The sequence below is a fragment of the Rhodamnia argentea genome, chromosome 3 (assembly GCF_020921035.1).
Source record: "Rhodamnia argentea isolate NSW1041297 chromosome 3, ASM2092103v1, whole genome shotgun sequence".
NCBI classification, from domain to species: Eukaryota; Viridiplantae; Streptophyta; class Magnoliopsida; order Myrtales; family Myrtaceae; genus Rhodamnia; species Rhodamnia argentea.
The window spans coordinates 28,405,271-28,431,879 of record NC_063152.1 but is presented as its reverse complement, the minus strand read 5'-3'; the positions used below and the strand labels follow the sequence as shown (position 1 = coordinate 28,431,879).

At 42.3% G+C, this 26,609-nt stretch overlaps 4 protein-coding genes across 7 annotated transcripts; 2 read left to right on the top strand and 2 right to left on the bottom strand.

Annotated features, from left to right (window-relative positions):
- The first annotated feature begins 521 nt into the window (after positions 1-521).
- Positions 522-7,370, top strand: LOC115727577 (U-box domain-containing protein 33-like). Of its 2 annotated transcripts, none has more exons than XM_030657813.2 (9): positions 522-1,333; positions 1,888-2,015; positions 2,133-2,254; positions 3,020-3,124; positions 3,488-3,878; positions 3,996-4,133; positions 4,519-5,046; positions 5,876-6,637; positions 6,926-7,370. In XM_030657813.2, the coding sequence occupies exons 1-9, from the start codon at positions 1,069-1,071 to the stop codon at positions 7,106-7,108; spliced, it is 2,622 nt and encodes an 873-aa protein (XP_030513673.1). In that variant the 5' UTR covers positions 522-1,068; the 3' UTR covers positions 7,109-7,370. The 2 variants fall into 2 exon arrangements, with proteins under 2 accessions (XP_030513673.1, XP_030513672.1); XM_030657812.2 differs by having other exon boundaries at positions 523-1,333; positions 3,413-3,878.
- A 2,085-nt stretch (positions 7,371-9,455) lies between these two features.
- LOC115727578 (probable glycerol-3-phosphate acyltransferase 8) lies at positions 9,456-13,906 on the top strand. The gene is made up of 3 exons (XM_030657814.2): positions 9,456-9,874; positions 10,112-10,424; positions 12,711-13,906. The coding sequence occupies exons 1-3, from the start codon at positions 9,561-9,563 to the stop codon at positions 13,590-13,592; spliced, it is 1,509 nt and encodes a 502-aa protein (XP_030513674.1). The 5' UTR covers positions 9,456-9,560; the 3' UTR covers positions 13,593-13,906.
- Positions 13,907-20,208: 6,302 nt separating this feature from the next.
- On the bottom strand, positions 20,209-23,236 carry LOC115729175 (ATG8-interacting protein 2-like). 3 transcript variants are annotated; one of them, XM_030659643.2, is made up of 4 exons: positions 22,961-23,220; positions 21,032-21,867; positions 20,549-20,581; positions 20,209-20,460 (listed from the first exon to the last, which is right to left on the bottom strand). In XM_030659643.2, the coding sequence occupies exons 2-3, from the start codon at positions 21,854-21,856 to the stop codon at positions 20,579-20,581; spliced, it is 828 nt and encodes a 275-aa protein (XP_030515503.1). In that variant the 5' UTR covers positions 21,857-21,867; positions 22,961-23,220; the 3' UTR covers positions 20,209-20,460; positions 20,549-20,578. The 3 variants fall into 3 exon arrangements, with proteins under 3 accessions (XP_030515503.1, XP_048132710.1, XP_048132711.1); XM_048276753.1 differs by lacking the exon at positions 20,549-20,581 and having other exon boundaries at positions 22,961-23,236; XM_048276754.1 differs by lacking the exons at positions 20,549-20,581; positions 22,961-23,220 and adding an exon at positions 22,586-22,796.
- Positions 23,237-23,931: 695 nt separating this feature from the next.
- On the bottom strand, positions 23,932-25,910 carry LOC115729362. The gene is made up of 3 exons (XM_030659916.2): positions 25,455-25,910; positions 24,545-24,673; positions 23,932-24,181 (listed from the first exon to the last, which is right to left on the bottom strand). The coding sequence occupies exons 1-3, from the start codon at positions 25,800-25,802 to the stop codon at positions 24,008-24,010; spliced, it is 651 nt and encodes a 216-aa protein (XP_030515776.1). The 5' UTR covers positions 25,803-25,910; the 3' UTR covers positions 23,932-24,007.
- Positions 25,911-26,609: the final 699 nt, after the last annotated feature.

The following is a 26,609-nucleotide window of genomic DNA, read 5'->3' as shown; positions in this document are numbered from 1 at the left end:
ATCTTCCTCGAGAAGGAAGGTTCGCAAAATAGAGGAGTAGAAACCGCTTACGTATATGGATTTTTGTCCTATTGACATGATGTTTTTTCCATGGCTGTTTCTATGTACACATCTGTCGTGTTTAGACACTTCTTGCTCAAGCTCGTGATCCTATCCTTCTGACGGAAACTAAGTAATTGAGAAATGGCCTCAACATTCTGGTTCAATTATTCTCTTCGCCCCCAATTGTAAGCGAACTTTCAGTTATGTGGTCCGACACTTATTTTGACCGGTTCAATCGAACCAGAGCAAGCTGAAGCACGTGGTCGAACCGGTCGAACCGGCCAACGCAGATCCGGTTTTGAGAACGCAAGGCCAAGAGAGACGGAAAAGTGGACCTTCGGAGAGAGTAGAGTCCCCACCCAGAACAGAAGTGGTTAGACGAAATTTCTGAGTTGCTTTAAAACGAATTTACTATTCGACATCATTATTCATGGAGCGATGAATGATATGATGGGGACTGGGGAGTTCCTTCTTTGGTTTTTAAATTTCTAATTTTTATAGCGGAGGTGATCGAGAGCTTTAGGACAAGATATCTCTTTACAACCCGAATAATTCGTCATAGCCGACTAATTTCTCCTCGCTTGAGGCTTCGCGAGCAGAGGTTGGTTCGTTCGACGTTGGAAACTTCGACGGTTCGCTCTCCGACACCTTTGTCTTCTCTAAATCGTCCCCATTGAACCTGGGGTTTCCAAAAAAAGAAGAAAAAGAAAGGAAGTGGGGAGCTGAGACGGCAAAATCGATCGGGCGAGAGAGAGAAAGAGAGAGTCTTGGGTGGTCAAAGCTTGCGCGGTTCGTGGCTGAGGACGCTGATCGGTGGGCTTTGTGCTTGAATCGATCCTCGCGTGAAATTTTCGGTGCGGAGCTTCTGGGAGGGAGGGAGGGAGAGGGTGTGCTTTTTCCTGCTAGTCTTTTTGAGTCGATGCTGAATTGCTGAAGTTGGTGGCGCCGAGCATTTGTAATCGGGATTGATGGGTGTCGAATTTTGATGGTTCGTGCTGTTGAGCTCCTCGTGCTTGTGTTGTTGCCATGGCTGTGCTGAGTCGTGCGCCGGTGATAACGCCAAGCGTGGATCGAATTCGGATTCATGAAATTGGAGTTTCGGCGATTATGGCGAGCAGAGGGGAGATTGTGCCTGAACCAGTGACGCCGGCGGTCGAGGATAAGATTCATGTCGCGGTCGGGAATAATGTGAAAGAGAGCAAATTGACGCTTATTTGGGCTGTGCAGAACTCTGGTGGCAAGAAGATTTGTGTTCTTTATGTTTTGGTTCCTTCGCAGAAGATCCGGATGGGTAAGTTGAGTTCAAACTGAAAGTGTGTTTCTGTACGACTTGTTTCTTTTAGCTAGGTTCTGTAAAATTGTGCATCATGTTCTCTCTTTCTCAACCCTTGATTTATTTGGTTGCTCTCGATATTGGATGGCTTGTGACATCTGGGAAAAGATTGATTGGCCGTGTTGGTAACTTCAGTTACATTTGTCGTTGGATGGGTTATTGATTTGGTGTCAGAACTGCGAAATTATTTGGTCAAAACCTGTGAAAAAACCAAAGAAAAAGACTAGTTTGGTCATCTGTGCAAATCCTAATCATAGAAATTGGAAATTTATGGCTTGAAATGATTGACGATGAGCTGTATCGGGAATTGGTAGTACATGGCTTTGCAAGAACATGAAGTTCAAATTATTCTTCATTTTTTGGTTCTTCTTCCTATTGTTTTCCTTTCTGGGCCGATCGATTGTTGGTTTAAGGTAAGTAGAAATTATTGGTGTTTTAATTGTCTTCGTTTGCTGAACAGTAACTCTTAAAGCTCTAATCTCTCACAACTATTTTTCCGCCCTGGTTTGCAGAGGGACTTGGTGCTGAAATTCCTGTGAGCTCAGCAACAGAGCAGATGGTGAGAGCGCACAGGGAAACTGAGAGGCGAAACATGCATATACTTTTGGATGAGTACCTTCGCATTTGTAGCCAAATGGGGGTATTGTTCTTCTTTTGTACTGATGTGCTTTCTTTCTAGAATTTTGAATTCAGATTAATCGCTCTGGTAATAGTCTTCTTGTGGAATATTGGACGTGAGGATTCTGTTTATTGGCAGGTACGAGCAGAGAAACTATTTACAGAAGCAGGCTCTATTGAGAAGGGGATTTTGGAACTTATCCAGGTGCATGGTATCAGAAAACTTGTTATGGGAGCAGCAGCAGACAGGCGCTATTCCAAGTACAAATCTATAGAAATTTTTTGCCTCTTTATTCCTTCTTTTCTTTCTTGCCATAATGACAATCAACAGGAACAAATAGGATTAGATCCCTCCTCTTTAATGTATTTTACCGACAGTGCGCCGTTGTTTTCAATCTTTGGTGTGATTGCTTTTTTCTTATGATTAGCCCATACTAGAAAAATAGTCAGTTTTTGCCCAAACAAGTTGGAAAAGGATGTTGTGGCATGCAGTTACTGATAATGATCATAATGTAAGATGCAGTGTATCTCATTTTTCTTGAATTGTTATAGTTAGATTGTGTGGAAACTTCTCCTGTGCATCGCATGCATGGACAGCATTAGTTTACTTGATATCGAAGAAGGAAATTTTTTAAGTTAAACTTTGTAGTGGATGATAGGTCCATGACAAACACCTATCTACAGTTTGAGATGGAATCTCACACGATCAGAACCGTAAGCACCATCTATTCTCGTGATTTTAGGCTCTATTCACAGATTTTGCAAAACTGACTGGAGTGAGTTTTCAGAAGGAACCTTGCTGCTCAGCCAATAATGTGGTCAACAATAACAGCTTATTATGAAAATCAGTCCGGATGTTCAGTTATCGTTCAAATCATTCTATGATGGTCAAGTGATTGAAGGAAATTAATTATGCATAAGCACTTAACCATGCATGAGTATTAATTAGCAACGCTTTTTGGTAATCCTTTTTATCTGTCTTGCATTTACGTAGAAACTACTTATGATAATTGGTTTTAATTGCAGGAAAATGATGGAGCTCAAGTCCAAAAAGGCCATTTCTGTCCGAGAAGAGGCACCTCTTTGCTGTCACATTTGGTTTATATGCAGTGGTCACCTCATTCATACAAGGTTATTCTCTAATTCCCATCGCCTTTCTGGCTTGATACAACCATGCACGTAATAGCAATATATGAACCAGCAAAGAAAGAGCTTCTTAACAGCCATACTGACATCTAACTCCGAGAAAAGAAAAACATACGAACAGTATGATCATGGATAATAAAATTTCTGCTACTGGTTAATAAGGAAATAATAAGTCTATTTACCAGATATTTCCTCTTTTGTTGGTTATGAATCATGGGGATGGCAAAGAAAAACCTCTCTGGTCATACTGATCTTAATTCCTCATGCAAATAGGGAGGCTAGTACAGATCAAGCTGATACAGAAGTTCCCTCTTCACTGGTTCCAATTAACGCTACTCCTGATTCTGGAGTGTCAACTCTCTCGAGTTCATCGTCTGGGACGCCGCGTAGGAACGATACACAGAAACTGACAAATCCAGTGCAAGATATGTTTAGCAGAGTATTATTCTCTTCAAATAGCGAGAGGCGTGGAGGGAGGTCAGTTGTTTCTTTTTCCCCAGAGAGTCCTCCAGGACCATCAACTGCCCAAAGCACGTTGGAACGCGAGGAGAGTTACCATGAAACTGAAAGGTCATCAAGGAGGAGTCGCTCTCAGAGTTCAGTTGCTTCATCATGCTCATCCATTGGTGCAACTGAGATGATATCCTCTCCAGATGTCATGCCAGAAATGAGCGACAGGAGGGGAGAGATAAGTCAGTCAAACTGTAATGACGAGGATTCAGCTCCTTCCAGTACGCTGGTATGTGCAAAGAGCGATCTTTCTTTTTTGGAAAAATGCCTGCTAGGAGCCATTGTTTTTACCTTTGCAAGCCACTTGATATGGCTAACGTTTGAGAGGTGTGATAAAATGTGACAGGATGTAAATATGAATGACGATCTGTACGATCAACTTGAGCAAGCCCTAACGGAGGTTGAGAATGCAAAGATAGACACGCTTCAAGAGGCAGTGAGGCGTGCAAAAGCTGAGAAGGATGCCATTGAAGGCATGAGAAAGGTAAAGTTTTGATAAAAGTGCAAAATAGTGTGCTGTATGTGTGTTGACGGAATGGACTTAGTATTTTCATAAATATGTCATTGACCGGCGTGTGTGTTTGCTGATTCGGTTTAATTTTTGTCAATCATATCTGTTAATTGCTAATAGCATTTAAGTCGCGTCACTACAGTTGTACACCTCGCGAGACATGTTTGCCAATAATGCTCTTGTTTCTTCCCAAGTCATGTTGTGTTCTTGGTGAGTGAAATGCTTGGTTAATAATTTTAATGATCATAGTTGCATCTTGTAACAGCTGAACAGCATGCATGGCGTAATTTACATAGAAGTGAAAAAAGAAATAAATGGATCACTTATCCTTAGTAGTAATCCTGTGTGATTAATTTAGGTAAAAGCTTTGGAAAGCTTGTATGCGGGGGAGCATAAGCTAAGGAAAGAAATTGAGGAAGCTCTCGCAAAAGAAGAAGAAGAACTTGGCAAGATGAAGAATCAGCGAGATGAAGTCTTAGAAGAACTTCGTATTGCCTTGGATCAGAAGTCATCATTAGAGAGCCAAATTGCAGAAACAGATCAAATTGTAAACGAGCTAGAGCAGAAGATCATTTCTGCTGTTGAACTTCTGCAGAGTTATCACCAAGAACGAAATGAGTTGCAGATTGAGCGTGACAACGCACTCAGAAAAGCTGAGGAGTTGAGGAGCAGACAAGGTGATACCTTGAGTGCGACCTTTCCTCAGTATTTCTCTGAGTTTTCTTTTTCAGAAATTGAGGAAGCAACTCGAAACTTTCATCCATCATTAAAAATTGGAGAAGGCGGCTATGGGAGCATATATAAAGGTTCCCTTCGTCACACACCGGTGGCTATCAAAATGCTGCATTCTCATAGCTTGCAAGGTCCTCAAGAATTTCAACAAGAGGTAGGGTCAAGTATCGATTATTTCTTGAAAATCCTAGGGATATATATATATATATATATCTTATGGGCCTATTGACTACTTAGGGCTGCTACTGAAGATTATTGATCTTAATTATTTCGCCTACAATGATGGCGGGATGTATAGCCAACTTCTTGAATACTATAAACATTTTCTTGTCATCCCTCTGCATGGATTTTCCTTCATCGCGTCTGTTGGAGTATGCATTTGTAACTTGACTCTCTCTGCTCCGGCTGGCCATTTATAGGGGTTTCATGTCATTTTGAATTTTTCAACTACACCTACATCTATTGGGCTTCTTGACTGCAGCAACTTGAAACAACTCATTTGGATTATGTCGCCCTTTAGGAATGTTGGGATGCATGTCTCAGTCATTGAATCTCAAGAATTTTTGCCCATCTCAAAGTTCACAGCACTTGTAATTTGACTCTCTCTGCTACCACTGGCCATCTCATAGTTGGAAATACTAAACGGTTTCATGCCGTTTTGATTATTTAATAACATCCCCATCTTGTTAGAAGGACAATGAAATACCTTGCATGGTAGAACTCGCTGCTGCTGGTAAAATTCATCGAGGAATTACGGCTTAGTACATCCTTCAACAGCACTTTACAAGAGAATCTTACCTTGTTACATCACTATTCTTAATTCTGAATGCATGGCTTACCACAAGTAACGTTTTTACTACGACCTTGAGCTAATTTTTTCCTACTTCTGTTAGTAAATATTTTTTGTGCAAATAACTCACAGTCCAAAAAGTTGCTTCTGCCCAGGAGTTCAGCATTATAATTTACTGTGGGTTTGACCTCAGGTGGACGTCTTGAGCAAGGTGAGGCACCCAAATCTGGTCACACTTATTGGAGCTTGTCCAGAGGCTTGGACTCTGGTCTACGAATATCTACCGAATGGAAGCCTTGAAGATCGACTCAGCTGCCGTGACAACACGCCGCCATTATCATGGCAAACTAGGACACGAATTGCCACTGAGCTCTGCTCAGCCCTCATCTTTCTTCATTCTAGCAAACCTCACAACATTGTGCATGGAGATTTAAAGCCGGCTAATATCCTTCTAGATGCCCACCTTGAGAGCAAACTCAGTGATTTTGGCATCTGCCGCCTGTTATCGCTCAATGAACGTTCCAGTAACAACACCGCTTTGTGTAGAACTGATCCAAAGGGAACTTTTGTATATATGGATCCGGAGTTCCTCTCTACAGGAGAGCTCACTACCAAGTCCGATGTTTATTCTTTTGGGATAATACTGCTGCGGTTGTTGACAGGGCGACCTGCCCTGGGAATTTCAAAGGAAGTGCAGTATGCACTTAGTGCGGGAAAATTGAAATCCCTCTTGGATCCTTTGGCTGGAGATTGGCCCTATGTGCTAGCTGAGCAGTTGGCCCATTTAGCTCTGAGGTGCTGTGAGATGAACAGAAAGGACAGGCCAGACCTTGGGTCGGATGTGTGGAGAGTACTTGAACCGATGAGAGCTTCCTGTGGAGACTTCTCGTCCTTTAGAATGAATTCTGAAGAACGGTGGCAACCTCCTCCTTATTTCATTTGTCCAATTCTGCAGGTAAGCTAGTGGAACATAGTTAGATACTCTTCCATGCCATCTTCTTTGTACTTTTGGACAGGTGTTATCATCCTATTATTGCAAAAGATTCCATCTTGTTTGGCCCAGTAGAACTTTCCATCGTAGTTACTGGAGGATAGCGAAACCGTTCTTGGGAACTTTTGAACTGCCGCTATGGTTGAATCATCTTCTTTGTGCGGGTCACAATTTGTGGGAAGATGTCCCATTTGAATTTCTGCTTTCACTATGGGATAATTCTAAGTACATCTCACTTGTTTGATCTTGTAGGAAGTCATGCAAGATCCGCAAGTTGCGGCAGATGGATTCACTTACGAAGCAGAGGCTTTGCGAGGATGGCTTGAGAGTGGCCACGATGCTTCGCCGATGACAAACCTCCAGCTTGCGCACAAAAATCTTGTCCCTAACCGCGCGCTCCGCTCTGCAATCCAGGAGTGGTTGCAGAACCATTAAGGACCGATATTTGCCGGGTGTATTCTTCTCTCAGTATTTTTCGACGGATGCTTATCAACTTCATCCTTTCCCATCCCCCTTTTCTCTTTTTGCCGTTTTAGTTTGGCCTATATTAGGAGGATGTCTTACGCACACCTTTACTATGTCCCTGTAATGAATGCAGGACAGGCATGCGTCTGTGTGATCATTTTTACTGTACAGAAGACAGCACATGTACATTAGCCCTATGTGATACAAAACAGTTTCCATTTTCCTTTCAGCACGACCTTTTCTCATGCTTCCTGCTTGCAGATTTTACCGTATTACTAGAAATTCTTACGAAAATGGTTCCTGGTTCAAGAAGATTTGGGACTTATTGCGTTCATTGAATGTCATGATCTTGCATCCATCTCAGACCTCGGTCATTTCCTCTTAATCGTGAATGTTCTCGCGCATGTCGAAGTGGTCGTGCTGCACGCGACAGCCATGGGTCGATGTTTGATTATGCAATAGGCTTATCAGCTGAATTCTTCTTGACATAAGGTGTGATGCTTCTTCACATGTCCACCTTGTCCTTGAATACTGACATGGAAGCTTAATTCCTGTGGTTGAAGAGATTGTCTGGAAACGGACAGCTAACACAAATATGACCGCGACAAGCATGTAAATGTTGGTGAGACTTGAAAGTGGTAGGCGTTTCGCCGCCACCTAACAAATGTTTCCTAACTATTTCCGAGCTCTTCATTAAATGAGTGAATAGAAAGGGCCTGCGCGCGCGCACCGTGATGCCAAAACTCGAAGTAAACCCTACTTCGGTCCAACCATATCTACAGCTAGGAAAATGCTATTCATCACTTTATTCAATGCATGCAAGCCCTATCGATCTTCAATGACGTCTCATATTTGGCATTTGATCAAGGACGCTGGGCAACAAATCGTGTACGCGCAGATGGCTAGTGAAGTCAAATTCACATCGGCGAGATCGAATCACCCTCACAAAGAAAGACCCTTTCTATCAGTTATTTCCACAATTCACCCCCACAAAGTCGGTATCTTTCGTCATGACCTTAGGGGGGAGTCTCATTGCGACATCAAATGGAGAAGAACATCCTTGACAACGGATTCACCATTTCAAAACCTGGAATGCCCGGGACCAGAAGGGTAGATCTTGTGTAGCTGACCAATCTTTGGAAATTTAATGCGGTTATCGCGCGCTAGGAAATGGCGAGAAACAACCTCATTTCCTTAGTCAAATGTAGGAGGATCGGCACATAGGAATTCCAACCAGACCTCATCGTCCCCCTTTAACTCTTCCCCGATTGCTACGGTCGGTCGAACAGCTTTGCGTCCCGCCCCTCTCCTCATCTGCCAACCACTCCCACCAACGCCCTATTTAAAAGCCGGAAGAGAAAAAACACGACAAGTAATAATTCTGACAACAACTTCCCCAAATAACGAAAAGCCAAATTGGCAAGATTAGGTCCACAACTGCTAAAGTCGTAATTATTGTTAAATTAGTTTAAACAATTAACCTTATAAATTTTTCATTTAATTCCCCATTTTGGACGTCGGGGTACCGGCTGCATTCAATGGCCTACCCTCATTTATGACCATGTGGATCGAGATAGGAGCCATGTGACAGCCTTTTATCTGTCATTTTTATTGACTTTAGTGTCCAATCGGGAGTTGAAATATTCAGGCAATGTGAAGTGAAGTTATGGGGAAGTCGCAAAGATGACATTTCTCCTCTCTCTCTCTCTCTCTCTCTCTCTCTCTCTCTCTCTCTTCAAATAGTTCGCTAGGAAGAAAATTACTCTGAATAAGAGACGCGGAAAGGAGGTCCAAATCTTTCGCTAGAAAGAAAAAATTATTATAGAGTTCACGACTTGGAGCATGCATTCTAATTGAGCCTTTTTATTGAGCGATAGAGAATTAACTTAAGTAACGAAACTTATTTTGCAGTATAATTCTCATGCGGCTGAGTCGACAGCAAAAAGTTTAGAGCCTACATGACAACACTTTTGGAGTAGGATTTCGACTTTAGAAAAGCTATTAGAGCAGAAATTCATTTTGGTAACGCAATCTATGGCTTTAAAAGTAAAAAAAAAAAAAAACACAATTTCTGCTCATAAGCAGAAGTTAAAAAAAATCAACTTCTGTTCTAAAATTGATTTCTAGAGCAGGCATGTTGCCATGCTCGCCCTCTTAATGTTTTGGAATAGTTTTCGTTTTTTTTATGCTTCGAGATTTTTGAAGGATGGTGACGTGGAAAGTTGAAAATAAAATTAAAAAAAAAAAGAGAGGGTGAAGCCCAAATCGGTCATTTAATTCCCTAACCTCCACATTTAAAAACCGGCGTTCCCTCCCCTCCATTGCATGAAGCTCATCCTCTGCAACATCTCTGAGTAGAGAGAGAGAGAGAAGAGAGCAGAGGAGCCGGTGAAGCTAGCTCGAAACTCTTCGAAGCTCAAAGATGTCGCAGAATAAGGAGAAGCAGAGTAAGTTCCCGCCGATCGGCGAGTGCAGGGGCAAGAGCTACGAGTCCGTCGCCGCGGATCTCGACGGCACGCTCCTCTCCTCGTCCAGCGCCTTCCCTTACTACATGCTGGTGGCGATCGAGGCCGGGAGCCTCCTCCGCGGCCTCGCCCTCCTTCTCTCCGTCCCTCTCGTCATCCTCACCTACTTCTTCATCTCCGAGGCCCTAGGCATCCAGATCCTCATCTTCATCTCCTTCTCCGGCCTCAAGGTCCGCGACATCGAGCTCGCTTCCCGCGCCGTCTTGCCCAGGTACTTGAACAAGGCTAGACCTCTTTTCCTTAATCTGTTTTGTTTATTTATTCTAGCGTCTGAATGATGATCGATTCGGTGTTTGGCGCTCAGTTGATCTGGAATGAGAGTTAAAAAGCTGATTGCAATGGACTTGTGCGATCGTTACTCGATCTAGACAGCTAAGACGTTTGTATTTTAAGCTCAATCTGCCCTGAACCGCGAATTTTCCGATCAACTCGTTCGAAATGTTATCAGGTTTTATGCAGCTGATGTCCGGTCGGACAGCTACGGAGTGTTTGACAAGTGCAAGAGGAAGGTCGTGGTGACGGCCAACCCGACCGTCATGGTCGAGACATTTGTGCGGGATTATCTGGGTGGAGACAAGGTCTTAGGTACCGAGATCGAGGTGGACCCGAGGACGAAGAAGGCCACTGGGTTCGTGAAGAGACCGGGAGTTTTGGTGGGGGATTTGAAGAGGCTGGCGATTTTAAAGGAGTTCGGAGACGAGGCGCCCGATATTGGGATCGGAGACCGCGAGACCGACTACAATTTCATGGAGCTTTGCAAGGTCAGTATTCCCGGTATCCCTTACTACATCATGCTGATTGACGAATGAACGAATTAGCTACATTGCCTGTAAATAATGCGAGGAGAGCGGTGCACGTTGATGTGATATTAGTTAGAACTGTTCCTAACATCTGCTCTTAGTTGAAATCAACGACGTCCAACTTCTTTTGAAACCCCAATTAGATCCTCATCAGCCATAGTTAGCTGCTAGATAGCTGATGGTATGACTAAACTGGGAAAGGTTATGTTGCTTAGGGGTTAGTCAACCTTAAGTTTGTGCACAACATCTATAGACTTCACTTAATAATGGGGGGCAAACAGGGTTTAGGGTCCACGGGCTGGTGAAAATTCTCAAGGCCTTATCTTGATGCTGACATTAACGTGCGAGACGGGGGATCGAGCACGATGGGTCTTAACTTGTTGAAGGAGGTGAACCAAAGGGGTGACGAATTCATACTTTGTCGGCAACATCCCACCAACACCATTAAAAAATATACTTTAGTTTAAAACTTTGTAGCCACAATCGCTGGTGTTGTTGAGCGTGAAAGTGAGACTGAAAGACATGCAGATTTGGGTCTTTGAAGTCAAAACTAGAGAGGGAAGTTGCGGAGCCGCAGAAGCATAATTTTAACTTGTATTCATCCCAAAAACGGTGCCGCTTTGATCTCGAAGGACCCACCGTCTTAACCATCCTCAACCCCCGGCCAGCTAAACTTTAGGTGGTCCACTTTAATAATAATCAATGCGTGCGCAGGGTGCAGCTGTTCTTAGTTTGGCTTATTTACTTTGCGTCTTTCCTCTGGGTCCTGTTTCGACTGGTATAAGTTCGTATACATCTCCCTAGCAATGTTGTCAACAAGGACTTTACTTGAAAGAAATAATTAAAGTTTAGGAAATACTGCAATTTTGGTACACCAGCATTTTGAAAATTCGAATGTTTTTTTAATGTTCTGAGTATTCGTTAGCAAGGCTATTTATAAAACTCCTAGTACATTCGTTCTTTCTCGTACACATATTTGTGGGCCACATAAACAAGTGAGAAAGCGAATACATTGTGACATAAGGATGCAACAGGCTCTCTGAGCTGTCATGTTCTATGGTCGAAGCAAGATGGACACTTTACTGCATATGATATAATCAATGACATGATCATTGTATGTAACACGGGTTGGGTCGGGCAGGACGCATTCATTTATTGTTTCGGATCGGGTATTATGGAAATTCAAATCGACCCATCGACATCCCTAAGCGTAGAGAACATTTTCACATTTTATGCATCCTGTCGGTGGGAGGGAGTCCGTATGTAGTTGACATGTGGCTCTCTTGTCTAACCTGCTTTGTTTTCCTTTAATTCCTAGATCATTTCATATTTTGTTTTTCGCTTGTTTCCTTTGAAAAATTGCAATTTCTATCAAGAAGAATAATACACAAGTGGAACATGTGGTCCCATAATTAAAATGTTCATCATCATACTAAGTTGTTAAATTCAATAAAATTGCAAGACCAGTAGTGCTAAGAACACGTGGGTAAAGAAAAGAAGTAACAACATGAGCGTCCCATAATTGAATAAATTTTGTTCTTTGTCGCAGTTTATAAGTTAATAAGGAGCATATAGTTACATTCAATGTTACCGAAAGATCTTATTCTCCTAATGACTGAGCATACTTCTAGAATAATTACTTCCTGAAATTAATTTCAGTAAGTCTCTTCCCGTACATAGCACGGGTCTATAGGCTAGTTATATAACTAATTTTATGCAAAGCGCAATTACTTTTGATAATCTGGTCTTGTTAACAAATGCCAGGAATGAATAATTGAAGACAAAATTCAGAAATTGAAGCGAAAAAAGGGAAATTTCCAGCTAATAAGTGGGTGCAATTGGTGTCTGGGTCCCCATGAAACTAGATGTCGATTCGATATCTCGAATCTTCAATTATTTGGGGTTGATTGATTGACTTGTGAACCCCGATCCGGTGCAAGTAAAGGGGCCATGTGAGGGGGGTCACTGCATGGTTGGGTCATTAGGAAAAGACTATTGCGTGTTACGGGGACAATCTTCATTAATAAGACAGGCTACCTATCAACTTCAGTTGCTAGCAATGAGGCTAGGTTCATCCTGAGCATTCATTGATTGCGCTCAATCTACGAGTGAAAAAGGAAAATTTTGAGCTATCTGATTGCTGTACGAACGAAAGCTAAAGCATAGTTCCCCGCCGGAATAGATCATATTCACCACAGCGGTGAGTGAGAAGGCTACTAACTCGTGCCCATGCAATTTTAACATCAGGAAGGTTACATGGTGCGCCGCAGCAAATCAGCAACTCTCGTCCCGCCTGAACGCCTGAAGAGCCGGATCATCTTCCACGACGGCCGCCTCGTCCAACGCCCGGACCCGCTCACCGCCCTCGTCACCTACCTCTGGCTTCCCTTGGGATTCATCCTCTCCATCATCCGCGTCTACTTCAACCTCCCGCTCCCCGAGCGCATCGTCCGCTACACCTACGAGATGCTCGGCATCAAGCTCGTGATCCGCGGCAAGCTCCCTCCCCCACCCTCCGCTGGGACCCCCGGGAACCTCTATGTCTGCAACCACCGCACGGCTCTCGACCCCATCATCATCGCCATCGCGCTCGGACGCAAAGTCTCGTGCGTCACCTACAGCGTCAGCAAGCTCTCCCGCTTCCTGTCGCCGATCCCCGCCGTCGCCCTGACCCGCGACCGCGCCGCCGACGCGGCCATGATCTGCACCCTCCTCGAGAAGGGCGACCTCGTGGTCTGCCCCGAGGGCACCACGTGCCGCGAGCCCTTCCTGCTCCGGTTCAGCGCGCTGTTCGCGGAGCTGAGCGACAGGATCGTCCCCGTCGCGGTCAACTGCAAGCAGAACATGTTCTACGGGACCACCGTGCGCGGGGTGAAGTTCTGGGACCCTTACTTCTTCTTCATGAACCCGAGGCCGATGTATGAAGCCACGTTCCTTGACCGGTTGCCGGAGGAGATGACATGCAAGGCGGGCGGGAAGTCGCCGATCGAGGTGGCGAATTATGTGCAGAAGGTACTGGGCGATGTGCTGGGGTTCGAGTGCACCGGGTTGACGAGGAAGGACAAGTACATGCTGTTGGGCGGGAACGATGGGAAGGTCGAGTCCATGTATAATGCCAAGAAAGTGTGATTCTATCATTCTAGAGAACTTCATAGCCGCCGAACTCTGTGAAAAGGAAGAATGCATGCCTTGGATCCATTGGACCTTCAAATGAAGATTAAGTTATTGTTGGGTTGATTCGGTCTCGATTGTGTTAGGGTTGGTATTTTGATTTGAATATTGATCGACGACGATAGCTTTTTTTTAAGTTGGGTTGTACTCCGCGTGAGCAATGATTCAGTTTTTCATTCCCATGTGTACTTCGATTTTAAAAAGTAGGGGTTGCGAAGTAATATCTGCAAAAAGGAAGTCATCGGGGTGGTTCTTTAGCATTTTCTCCTGTTCATATTGCTGGCTTTAGGGTCTGTTTGACAGTGATTCTGATCCTTTGTTTCCGTTCCCAGAAACAAAAAAGGATCATAAACATGTTTGGTAATGGAAAAAAAAAATGATTTTGATTCTGGTCCCGGGAAAACTTTAGAGATATTTCGGATATCTTTTACATATCTAGGATATTTTCTCCTATTTTCTATATCTATTTTGATTGTGCATATCCGATTGGATTTCTTTAGATAACAGAGCCTATATATAGGCATTCATGTATTCTTTCCTTTTATGTCGAAATACACAATAATTTCACAAATTCTCTTTTCCGCTCTAGTCTTCCGCTGTGCCCTTCTAGCACTTCCATAGTTAAATATAGCTTTAAAGTATGATTTTTAGGGGGTTGCGAAGTAATATCTGCAAATAAGGAAGTCATCGGGGTGGTTCTTTAGCATTTTCTCCTGTTCATATTGCTGGCTTTAGGGTCTGTTTGACAGTGATTCTGATCCTTTGTTTCTGTTCCCAGAAACAAAAAAGGATCATAAACATGTTTGGTAATGGAAAAAAAAAATGATTTTGATTAAGGTCCCGAGAAAACTTTAGAGATATTTCGGATATCTTTTACATATCTAGGATATTTTCTCCTATTTTCTATATCTATTTTGATTGTGCATATCCGATTGGATTTCTTTAGATAACGGAGCCTATATATAGGCATTCATGTATTCTTTCCTTTTATGTCGAAATACACAATAATTTCACAAATTCTCTTTTCCGCTCTAGTCTTCCGCTGTGCCCTTCTAGCACTTCCATAGTTAAATATAGCTTTAAAGTATGATTTTTAGGGGGTTGCGAAGTAATATCCGCAAATAAGGAAGTCATCGGGGTGGTTCTTTAGCATTTTCTCCTGTTCATATTGCTGCCTTTAGGGTCTGTTTGACAATGATTCGATCCTTTGTTTCGTTCCTTAAACAAAAAAGGATCATAAACATGTTTGGTAATGGAAAAAAAAAATGATTTTGATTCTGGTCCCGGGAAAACTTTAGAGATATTTCGGATATCTTTTACATATCTAGGATATTTTCTCCTATTTTCTATATCTATTTTGATTGTGCATATCCGATTGGATTTCTTTAGATAACGGAGCCTATATATAGGCATTCATGTATTCTTTACTTTTATGTCGAAATACACAATAATTTCACAAATTCTCTTTTCCGCTCTAGTCTTCCGTCGTGCCCTTCTAGCACTTCCATAGTTAAATATAGCTTTAAAGTATGATTTTTAGGGGGGGTGCGCGCGCGTGTGCGCGCACGTGTGTGTTGTGTAGGTATTAGAGGTAGGGGTGTGCATGGTCCGGGCCAATCCGATTCCAGTATAGAATCGGGGATCGAACTAGTAGTCCCGATCCCCAAATTTTCAAGACTAAGGACAGGACCAAAATCGAGACGGGTGGTCCGGTCCGGTCCGGTCCCGATCCCGTGGGACCGCTAAAATCTAATCCTTAAAATATAATATGCTTCGATTGCATGTTAATTTACAATCTATACCCCAGTTTAATAAAAAAACAAGTTCGGTTTGCTCGGTTTCATAATAGAGGGGTGTCTTCACATAATGGTAGGTTTAACAATGACATTGGTCTAATCGTTGACACAATTAAGATATATAAAGGACAAAATCGAAAAAACTTAGCTGGTGAAGACAAACTAATAGTGATGTTGTTCACTAAACGGATTTCACATCCAAGCAGTGTACAGAAACAAAATACAAGATTACTCATGGAAATGAACAATCGAAACGCATAAACAGTAAGAAATTGATACCACTATATTAAATGAACCGATTGAATCATTTCTTTTTGGGAAAGAACATGCCTGCGTACACTCACCGCACAAAACACTGGAAAAAGCCATAATAAATAGGATATACCGCATTCAGAACATTGAGGGGTTGTCCGAGTTTCAAGAATGTACATCCTAACAATGGAAATGGCTCGAGAAATAAATATTGAAAACAAATGAAAGCTTCATTTTTTTAATTGTATATATATATATATATATATATATATATATATATATATATATAATTAAATATATTATAGGTGGTCCGGGCGATCCGAGCCGGTCTCATCCACCTAAAATCGAGGACCGGACGATCGGTCACCGGTCCCATTTATTGGGACCAGGGACCAAGCCACCCCTCTCAAGGACCGGACCAACCCGTCCGGTTCGATCCGGTCCAGTTTGCTCACCCCTAATTGGAGGAGCCATCACTTGTAATCTTTAGCCTCTTGCCAATTGATTATGGATAACTTTATCAAGATCAGAAGAAGCGAGTTGTGCAAAGGCTTCTAATTCCGAGAATTGCGCGAATTCTAATTTTAATTTTCTAGCTACTTGTTTCATGGTTGGCGATCGGATATTATACAAAACAAATCGTTTTCGAATAGATCTTTACTCTACTCTATTTAGTATCTCATCAAAGTTAAATTTTTTTCTAAGTCCATTCATGGCATCCAAGTTGAGAGAAATAAATCAAACAAGTCATTCGTTGGATTAGCTATGTTAAGTAAACAGTAAATAAATGTGTTTAGAATGGTAAAACTAAAAAAAAAAATACGAGTATCAGGTGGGTTCACAATTTATCCAAACCAGCCCACCTTTGCGATTCACTAGTCACTCTACATCCTCTCTTTTTTTTTTCTTTTTTTTTTATATTTATTTTTTTGGGGTCAAAATACATCCTCTCTTGGTGAGCCCGTAAGATGGGGCCCGACTTCAACTACATTGAAATATCAAGATTTTTTTTTCCCATTACTATTTACTTCAGTAAATCTTGTAAGTTTCGTCTGTTATTCTATTGGAATATATCTGGTTGCATTTGACATTCTTATTTTTCTAATCTAAGTTCTTGTCGTTGTAATTAATGGTCAGCATAAATCATTTTCTTTAATATCTTCCACCCATTTAACTAAAATTTCAATTCATTCACGTTATAAGTTTTGTAATTCTATAAATTCATTGCAAAGTACTAACTTTCTCTTTTTCTTCACCGTAAATCAATATGAAAATTGAAAATCCTATACAATGTTAAAAGCCAATTCTCTACCACCTTGTAGTGGGAAACCTCAACTTTATACCGATAACATATACACATGAAGTGCTGAAAATGAGTTAACCAGGTGGATATAAATTTTCATATATAGAATTAAATATGAAAGTATTTTGGTAAACGGATTTAATACAGGCTGATTATGGGTCATTGAAACCGTATTGCATCTAAATGGATCAAAACGAGTTAAATAAATCAATTTGGATCAAACTATCTCTGACCCAACCTAAACCCGATCCAACCCACCCATTTGACAATGCTAATAATAAGCAACTATTCCCTTCTTCTAATTGTAAGATTTGATGGGACCACGACCAACTGCTCTAAAAGCTTAAGCTTATAGAAGAAGGTGTGGTTTAATATTTATATATTCCAACACTCCCCCTCACGCTTAGTCCGGTCTTTTTGCCTAGTACTAAGCGTGGAAATATTCATTTGGGGAGGCAAATAGGGGCCTGGAAAGATTTGAACTCGGGACCACCCGCTCCGATACCATGTAAGATTTGATGGGACCACGGCCAACCGCTCTAAAAGCTTAAGCTTATAGAAGAAGGTGTGGTTTAATATTTATATATTCCAACACTAATAACTAAGTTCATGAGAACCATGCACACAGAGATTTACTTTTTTCACTTTCGGTATACAACAGACATGACACTCACTCAGAAACGTGAAGATAAACTTTATTTATCCGTTTATCTTCCAATGATAGATAACCTAATAAAAATTGCTTAGGTAAGTGCTTTTAGGTCGCTCATTCACATCACCTGTTTTCCTTTGCTTACTCACAGTAAAACAAAATTCACTCCGGAGGGCTCATGTAGCTCTACGTGTATTTGATTCCACTGTGTTGCTATGGAAAAGAAAGAAAGACTATGGGAAAAGAAAACCTTAATGATTTGAGCAACTACCCTCTAATCCACGATTGAGCGGTATCTTCCTCACCGAACCCTAATGCTGTGCATGGTTGAGTTCAGGGCTTTTCACAAAATTCACATTACTAAGGCAACTCGGACATGCACACGGGACATCCTGCGCTGTTCTCGAGCCACCCGACGATGCAATCTCCGTGATAAACGTGGGAGCAGAGCATGCGAGCTCCTCTGGAACCCACGCCGATCTCCGTCGCGCAGATCGTGCAATCCATTGGCTTCCCGGTGATCACCACCTTCTCCAATCCCTCCACCATCACCCACCACTCCTCGTCGTTGAGCGGATCCACGCACGAAATAAAGACGCCCATCGGCAGAACCCCCAAGTCCCTGTTCCGCTCGTCGTTCGCCATAGCTACTGCAGCGCTCAGTACTTTTTCGGCCATGAACTCGTAATCTCCATGGAAAGGTACTCCCATCTCGCCAAGTAGGTTCCGCACTACGCGCTTTGCCATAGGATCGTGCAGCAGAGCATCCGCATCTACGAGGAACACCCTCTTCTCCTGCTTGGAAGTGTGGACGATGGCCTGAGCGGAGAACCGAGACGCGGTGTCGGGGAGCAAGTAGACGAACTCAACTTCAACTTCCAAGTGACAGTAGCGAAACCCACCCGGCACGGCTTTGCATTGATCAAAGTCTTGGATTTGAAACGTTTCGCAAACGGGTTCAGGAACCTCATCACCTTCCATGGCTTCTTTTGGGGATAGAAGGAGAACGTCCGGAGATATATGTAGCGTTTCTTACCCAGTAGTTTCTGGTATCTGTTGCGAGTTCCTGTATCTTGATTTTCTTGAAAGGACTTGTTCATACGGTGGTGAGTTCGTAGATATTATACAAGTGTAGTTAAAATAGGATTCACGTTTCGACAGGATATTAGGGGAAATATTTTACTTGTAATCAGACCCGAATCAAGAGATCTGCTGAAACGTGTGAAAAAAAAAGAAAATTTCCAGCTACTATACAAGATTCAAAAGGGAAATGTAGTAAGAGAGTGATGCTGAAGTGGTGCATATCTAGAGACTCGCACATTAACCAAAAAAAAAAAAAACATGGATAAGTGTACTAAATATCTTAAAACTGATTGTAAAAGTATAATTGAGTTCTAAAATTGTCAAAGAGTGCAATCAAATTGTCGAACTTTCAAATTGGTGTAATCTAATCCTTTTGTTGGCTCTATTATAATTTGGCTAACGGAAAATGTTATCTTGATTTTGTTTCATTATTTTTTCTCTTGTACGTGAAATTGAAGTTACTAAAGCATTAAGAATGATAATAAAAAGACATTGTTGTGATCCAAATACTAATTTTTTAATTTGAATTTTAGTTAAATTAGATTAAAATTTAAAAAAAAATCGAAAAACAACTTCAAAAGACGAAAAAAAGAAGGAAAAAAAAAAAAACAACCCCACAGGCTTCACTTGTGGGGGCTGCTGTTGTCCCACCATCATCGAAAAGGGGCAGCAAGGCCCTCATCGAGATTTGTGCAAAGGTCACAGCCCTTTGCCAGTGGCCGGCGGGAGTTGCCCGCCACCACCAAGGCCCCGGCGACCCCCGTTGGCGATCATCATTGCCCTGCCGCCCTTTTTTTTGTCGAAAGGGTGGAGGCCCACAGTAATTCTTTTTGTGTATTTTTAAATATTTTAACATTTTATGCATTTTGCGATTTGACTTAATTAAGATTTGGACCGAAACAATATTTTTTTAGAAAACGCCTAATGATTTGATTAAGTTAACCCACGTAGAAAAAAAGAAAAAAAAATCATGTCAAAATTTTCCTTTAACCAGATTGAACAAAGTAAATGGAATGATTTTGCACCAATTTAGCAAACTTTAAGGCACAATTACAATTTTCGTCATAAATTTTTAGATTTTTAATGCAATTATTGCAGTAGATTAAGAACACCCTGAAAACAAAAGAAGAGTAAGTGCAAACGTCCAATCATAAGCTACTTAAAGCAGGCAAAAGAAACGAAAAAACAGTGAATGCTGGAAGCATATTCTCCTCATTGCTCATACGACTTCAGATGTTTCAACACAATGACTATCCATACGTTTTCACGTAGCCAAAGGACTTGGCTAAACGTTAAATTTCACCACAAATCCACCATTCCAACAATGGAAGCCATCTTTTAATTATCATTCTTTTTTAATTTAAGGGCACGGTCGTAATTAGCCAACTATCTTGAGAAGAATTGGTACAGCAACCGTATTGGTTCTTGAATCGAGCGGGGCAGGTAGAGTGTAAAGACAATATTAGCCTTCGACGCGCGCGCGCGCACAAAAAAGAACACACAGTAGCACGACAAGTCTTAAATTACCAAACTCTTAATTTACAGTAAGATTGCTTCAACACAGATGTACTTACACAGTAGTAACACTCTGAACAACACCGGACAGATTCTACAGTCAACTCCCTCTCCCCTCTTCCCTCTCCAAGGGAGCTGGAGCTGCCCTTGATGAAGAAGCGCGTCCGTCTTCAAAGACTAACAACTTTAACATGAGATATGGGGCCAAACATCCTACTCTTTTTTCTGTCAAAAGTGATCAGAGATTAGCTATGGTGAGCAACAAAATGCAGCAACTTTACAATAAAATGACGTGATAACATCAAAAACATACCTTCATCATCATTCCGAATCATCAACACCGTCACTAGAGAGCAGAAAGCAACAATAATCAGAGTGTTAACAGAAAGGCTTGAGCTTCATTTGTATTCTAATGAAAGCAGCAGTTCATGCAACCGACACATTGCTATCTCGAAAGAACTTCACAAGTCCACTTTGGTTCGTAAGATCACTATGAAATTACTAAACCTAACCTTCGCCAGGTTACTTTTCCTACTTAGCATTAGCCTGATCCAGCGATACGATGAAGATGCGTATCTCCTTCCAACATGAATGATGCAATGCTTCCTATAAAACTTTTAAGGCCAGACAACTAGGCACATATAGTTGAGAATGTCTCAGAGGGTAAAAAAGTGATCTCATAGATTAATGGATACAAAAGATTCTCTCTCCTCGCGCACCCCACGCATGCGGATGTACACACGGAGTTTATGTTTTCAAGTGAGTGTTTAATCGTATGCAATGGCAAATGAAATACCTCATTGCTGATGCTTACGTGCCATCTAAGTTGCAAAGCTTGCAATCTCTCATGCCGCCACCTGTGACCCAGAATTACAAGACCCATCACAGCTGCAGCAATGAAGACGGACCAGAAGGCATTTGCCTCTTTGGCTTGGGCATACAAAGAAGCAGCTCTTCTCTTCCACCAAGCACCACAAGGAAGGTTAGACCCGTGTAAATTATCATCTTTAATTGCTTTCGACGAGTGTAATGCTTCTGATGAGGAATCTGGGTGGTTTTCAGAAGTTCCAACCATGTCAGAAGTGATTGTATCCTTCCCAAGAGCATTCGGAAGACCAAGAGCAGCATCTCCATGCAAAGAACTAAAGGTGGCATCATATAAGCTCTGCTCTTTGTCCTTCAACCCAAAATCTTGTACACTTTTGCCTTCTTCAAATTCTGTATTATGAATGGGAAGTACGTTATCTTTCTCCGAAAGGAATTGCATTCCTGGAAATTCATCTGACAGAGTCTTGTCCTTGAAAGCCCGCTCAGTTTCTTCCTTTACCCTATATCGACTTACTTCTGCATCCAGTTGAGCAAAACCATCTTCGCATTTCTGTTTTTCAGTGATATTAAGACTTGAAAGTTCTGGGGAAGAATTGTCATGTCGATTGGGTTGAAAGACGAAGTGACGAGACATGAACAAAGCATTAGAGGTTTGTGGTTCATCCTCACTGGGGACAGAACTTTTGTCGTCATCAGTCGGCTCAACTTCTTTTGGACCAGGAGAAGCTGCATATGTTGAAGCGGTAAGTGATACAACTTCCCAATCATTTCCGCTCTCCTTACGGTCCGCCATTGTGATGCAACCTTGTACATCATTAACCAAGTACAAAGGTCAATAAAGAAGTAAGGAGAATGATTCATTTGGAGTCTTTCCAAACGACTGCAAAATGGGTACAAAATCTATGCCAGAGAACTTCAACTGTGAACTCATACAGGCAAACACCAGTCCTACCGCTACAGCCAAACTCTGCACAAGACCTCAGGCCCGCTAAAGCCTCTGGACCTAACATTCAGAATCACACAAATAAGCAACTGCATGCGACGGAGAAAGCTATTATGCATGATATGCAGAAGCACAGGTGGATGATCATACCATAACGATGACATCGGGTCGATATATTAACTCGATATAATCCATGTTCAGTGATAAAGGAATTACCGCAAGAGAAATCTAGTAATCCAAAGATAGCTGAAGTCAACTGAAAGCAGAACCCAGGATGTAACAGCATATTATTCCAAAGAAACAATTGTTCAATTGGAATTATTACATAATTCCAGTCAATAAAAGTTTCCAATATCCAAAAACAGATCGACTAAAACCAATTAGCACAAAGAGCACTTCCAACCTCGAAGAAAGGATCAATCCTTAGCCCAAAAATGGGGGCAAAGAGATCCAAGAAAAATCCATAATTTTTCAGGCAAACCAGAAAAGCAAATGTCCATGTTTGGTACCTCAACTACACAAACTGCAGAAACGAAGCGGCATCAAATCAAATTCCATGATGATTGCCCTGTTACTCATCTTATCCCAAAACATCAGTACTTCCGCACGAGCAACTTTACTTTTTACGCGACCGTTTGAAACTATCCACGAGGCAAGAGTCACAATTCTTTTCAAAATAGCCATCACGAAGCAAGTCAAAATTATGCCAATCGTACAACAAAGCAAGAAACTAAAACCCTTTTCACGTCATATGCAATCAGAAGAATTATCAAAACAACAGCACGAGAGTCAGAGACCAAGCAATCGACGCGCACGCAAAGCTACAAGAAAACCATATTTACTCCAGAACGACTCGCTCCATAATCAAGACCAAGAAAACAAGAGACCGTCATCCGCAGCAAGAGGAGAAGTAAACGCGAAGCAAAGATCAAAGTTGGACGGCTAGGATCTTACAGGAGATCGATCGGACAAGTATCTGCTGCGCGAGGAGCGTCGGAGAGAGCGAAGCAACCTCTTTCTTACCGTGCTGTCCAAATTTTATCGGATGAGTTGACAATGAGGAGTAAACCGAAATAAGAAGAAGAAGAAGAAGAGAGAACACGGGAAATGGGCGAGGGGATTCTATTCTACACTTGGTTCTATCGAGAATGAGACGTGGGGAATGGGGAACCGGGAGGTCCGGTTGAAGCAGTTGCCAAATGGGATGGATGTGACCGGGCACAGCAGGTCAACGTGTGCCCCAATGGACTGGTGATTGGTGCGAGCTGCATGCACCTGCTTGCGTCCTTGGAGAGGAACGAATGTACTACACTCAATCAAGGTTCAACCTTCCAGCCAAGATAACAATCCCCGAAAAGGTCAGAAGAAACTTGACTCGCAATCCCTTATCCAGAATGACCCCAATCAGGTTTGCGGGCTTCTAGATTGATCGAAAAGTTTAGCGGGAATTATAATAGTAGTTGAGAGAACATCTTTCACATTATCACGAAATTAAAACACTTTCAATACGAGTCGAATTAGCGGTTCAAGCGACCCCGGCGATCGTCGACTGGAATTGCGGCACCCCAATTGTCGCCTGGCAGGGGGCCATGCGACCCAAGCTAGATTCGCCTTGGCTAGGTTCAAAGATGCCAGCGGCGCCTCACCTCGCCTTGCTTCTTTGAACTGAAAAATCTGAGAAAGTTGAATTTTTTAATGCCTTTATCTCTAAAGGAAAAAAAATGTTGTTCATTTCCAGTTTTCAAAGAAATGATTAGCAGCTGAAGCAAGAAACTTCATCTGTATCTACTGAGATCATGCATAGCCGGAACGCCCCAAAGGATAAAAGGAACATGAAGTGTTGATGAGGAAATGTGGACAATTGAATCGTCCAAAGAATTGAGGGTGCCCCGAAGGACGCATTCTATCTCTCACTTTTTTTCATCCTTTTCTGGCCCTTGATAAGCACACAGCATTTTACTGTTCATCTGTTGGAAGCTTCATTGAGGTGATTCCTACCACCTACAGTTCTTCTTTCAACCGCCCTTCATTTTCTCCTGGGATTTTACTGGGTTCCTTCTCTTTGTGGAGCATCTCGAGAACTTCTTCCAGAGGTGGATCTCCAGGTCGTCGGAATGCTTGATCTCCAATCTTTATCTCATATGCTTCTCGTTGGTCCAGCAAAAACTCCTTCAACTGCAACGAGAGTGGAATTATAATTAACCACTGGGACATGAAAAGGCAAGGAGTAATCAAGCAGTCCACCTATGTTCACAGATCAAGCAAGGTATAGAGCAGAGCAGAGAATGCGCAATAAAGAGAAGGTGTGGGGGTTGTTTTATTCCTCATATATGAGTATGTTCTGTGACCTGCTTGACATGATGTTCTATCTAACATTCCAAAAATGTGTCATGCCGAGAGCGTGAGCTATCTACTTAAGATCACTTTAGAAACAAATCGACTTCAGAAAAAATTGCCACCTCTCTTAGTTATCAAATTAATGTCTAGCCTATTTGGTGCGGCGAAACCCGATTTATCAAGCCAAAAAGAAAGAGGTACCTCTAGTGTGTCTTGGCCTTTGACCATGGTGAACATGATCGTATTAAGATCAATGCCCATGAACTTCACCTCAACAGCTCCTGTCTTTAAAACTTTGGTCCACTTCATAGCGATCTCAGACACCATATCCTGAAAAGAGACAGAAAAAGACCAATAAAATTCATTGAGACTCTGACTAGTTTTCTAATTCATGGGGACATTTCAAAAGCATTATGATATTTCAAGCACTGCAAGTGAGGATATTTCAGAAGCACAACGATTTTTCCAAGTACCGCAAGTGCAATAAAGTAGCAAATCAGCTGAATTACTCGCAAGTGAACATATTGTCAATTGCTGGCTATACAAAACAACTCCATTTGACGGAAGCTACAAATTACTTCTTCAAAAGGGCATACTGAATGCTCTAGCTATAAGGAAAAGGAGAAAACAGTAAAGCACAATAACCCCATGCACAATGTCCTCTTCGGAGAAACAAAACCCAAATCATAGCCCATATTCTAACTAGAGATCAATCTTCCTGTCGGAGACGACCAAATGTTGCCTGGATCAAAGTCTAGTTCTAGTTCAGCTGAAGAAATGAATCTTCCACTGACGTTGATGTCTAGCCTCCTCTTGTTAAGCTGAGGAAACCATTGTGCTATCAAATTGCTTTCTGGGTTGAACAGTAATTAACCGCAAAGTTATAGATTAATGACTTTCAACTGGATTAACGCATTAAAACTATTCCAAATGTGTAATCAATGTCACGCATAGCTGAACTCAAACCTTAGCTAAACCTTACCTTGAAATATCGAGAAGGTGATCGATTTACGAACAACTCAAAACCATCCTAAAAGAAAAGGGAAAACCGACAACCGTACAAGAAAATCGCAACAAGAGAATCAGAAATTGAAATTGAAATTGCAATTACCCGGGTCCGAGGAACGCCCAGTCGGAGCTTCACGAACCCGAAGGTGGGCCCGGAGTGACGCCTCATCATCTCCTCCTGAAACTGGCCCAAATCCACGCTCGACAAATCCGGAGGAGGATCGAACTCTTCGTCGGAAGGAGAAGGCGTCGACTTCTGGCCCCATTGCCTCCAGGACTCGTCCTCCTCGTCGTCGATCACGTCGTCGAGGTCGTCGTCGACGTGGATCCTCCGGTGCGCGGCGTCGACGGGTAGGAGAAACTTCGCGCTTAGGGAAGCGAGGATGAGGAGGGAGAGAAGGAAGAAGACAAAGAGACGTGGAAGTGGACGAGGAGCGGTTTGGTTCCCCATTGTTTGTGAACGAAGAGAGTCGGAATGAACGGAATTCGAAGGTGTTGATCAGCGCAAGCGTGAGAAGGAAAAAATGAAGAAGGCAGTTTGGAGTGCAGGTGGTGAACCACTCGCGTCAGTGCGTGCTCGAGCTTGAAGAAGACGGATTCGAGTAATTCGGCGCCCGGCCCCTTTTTTATCGTGGGCCAATGAAATGAACATTGGAATTTGAGCCCATTTTCCAAGGCCCGAACAGCGTACTGCGATTCGGGCCGCCATAAAGAAAGGCCCAAAACATACCCGCGCCGAACCATGTTGTTCACACGCTCTTTCTCGACGAAGCTACTCGTACGGACCTCATGAAATCACGACGGTTGATTCTCGTGCAATCCCACGCCTGACATGATTGACGTCACTGATGGAACGATTCATGCGAACCCGAGTGCAGGCAATGCTGGCCCACTCGAGGTGAATGAAACCCAACCTATGTTACACAGACACTCTTCGAAAGCCTCCGTGTCGTGTCGTGTCATGTCGTGTCGGCCACTCTCCGACACTTCGATAATCTCCGACATGTGACCAATACATGGTCAACGCTCCAAACACGCCAACACCATGCCGCTTCGGTATCCCGATACACCATTTCAACACACATGATGTCAATTTTAAGCATTCTCAATATATTAGAGGTCAAAAAATATTCACTTAAGTCATATATCCAGCCACTCCAAAATTAATATATTCAATCAACCTAAAAAAATCTAATTGTGAGTCCCTAATAGCAATAGAAGAAGAAACTTCACGCCGATATATTTTATATATACGTGG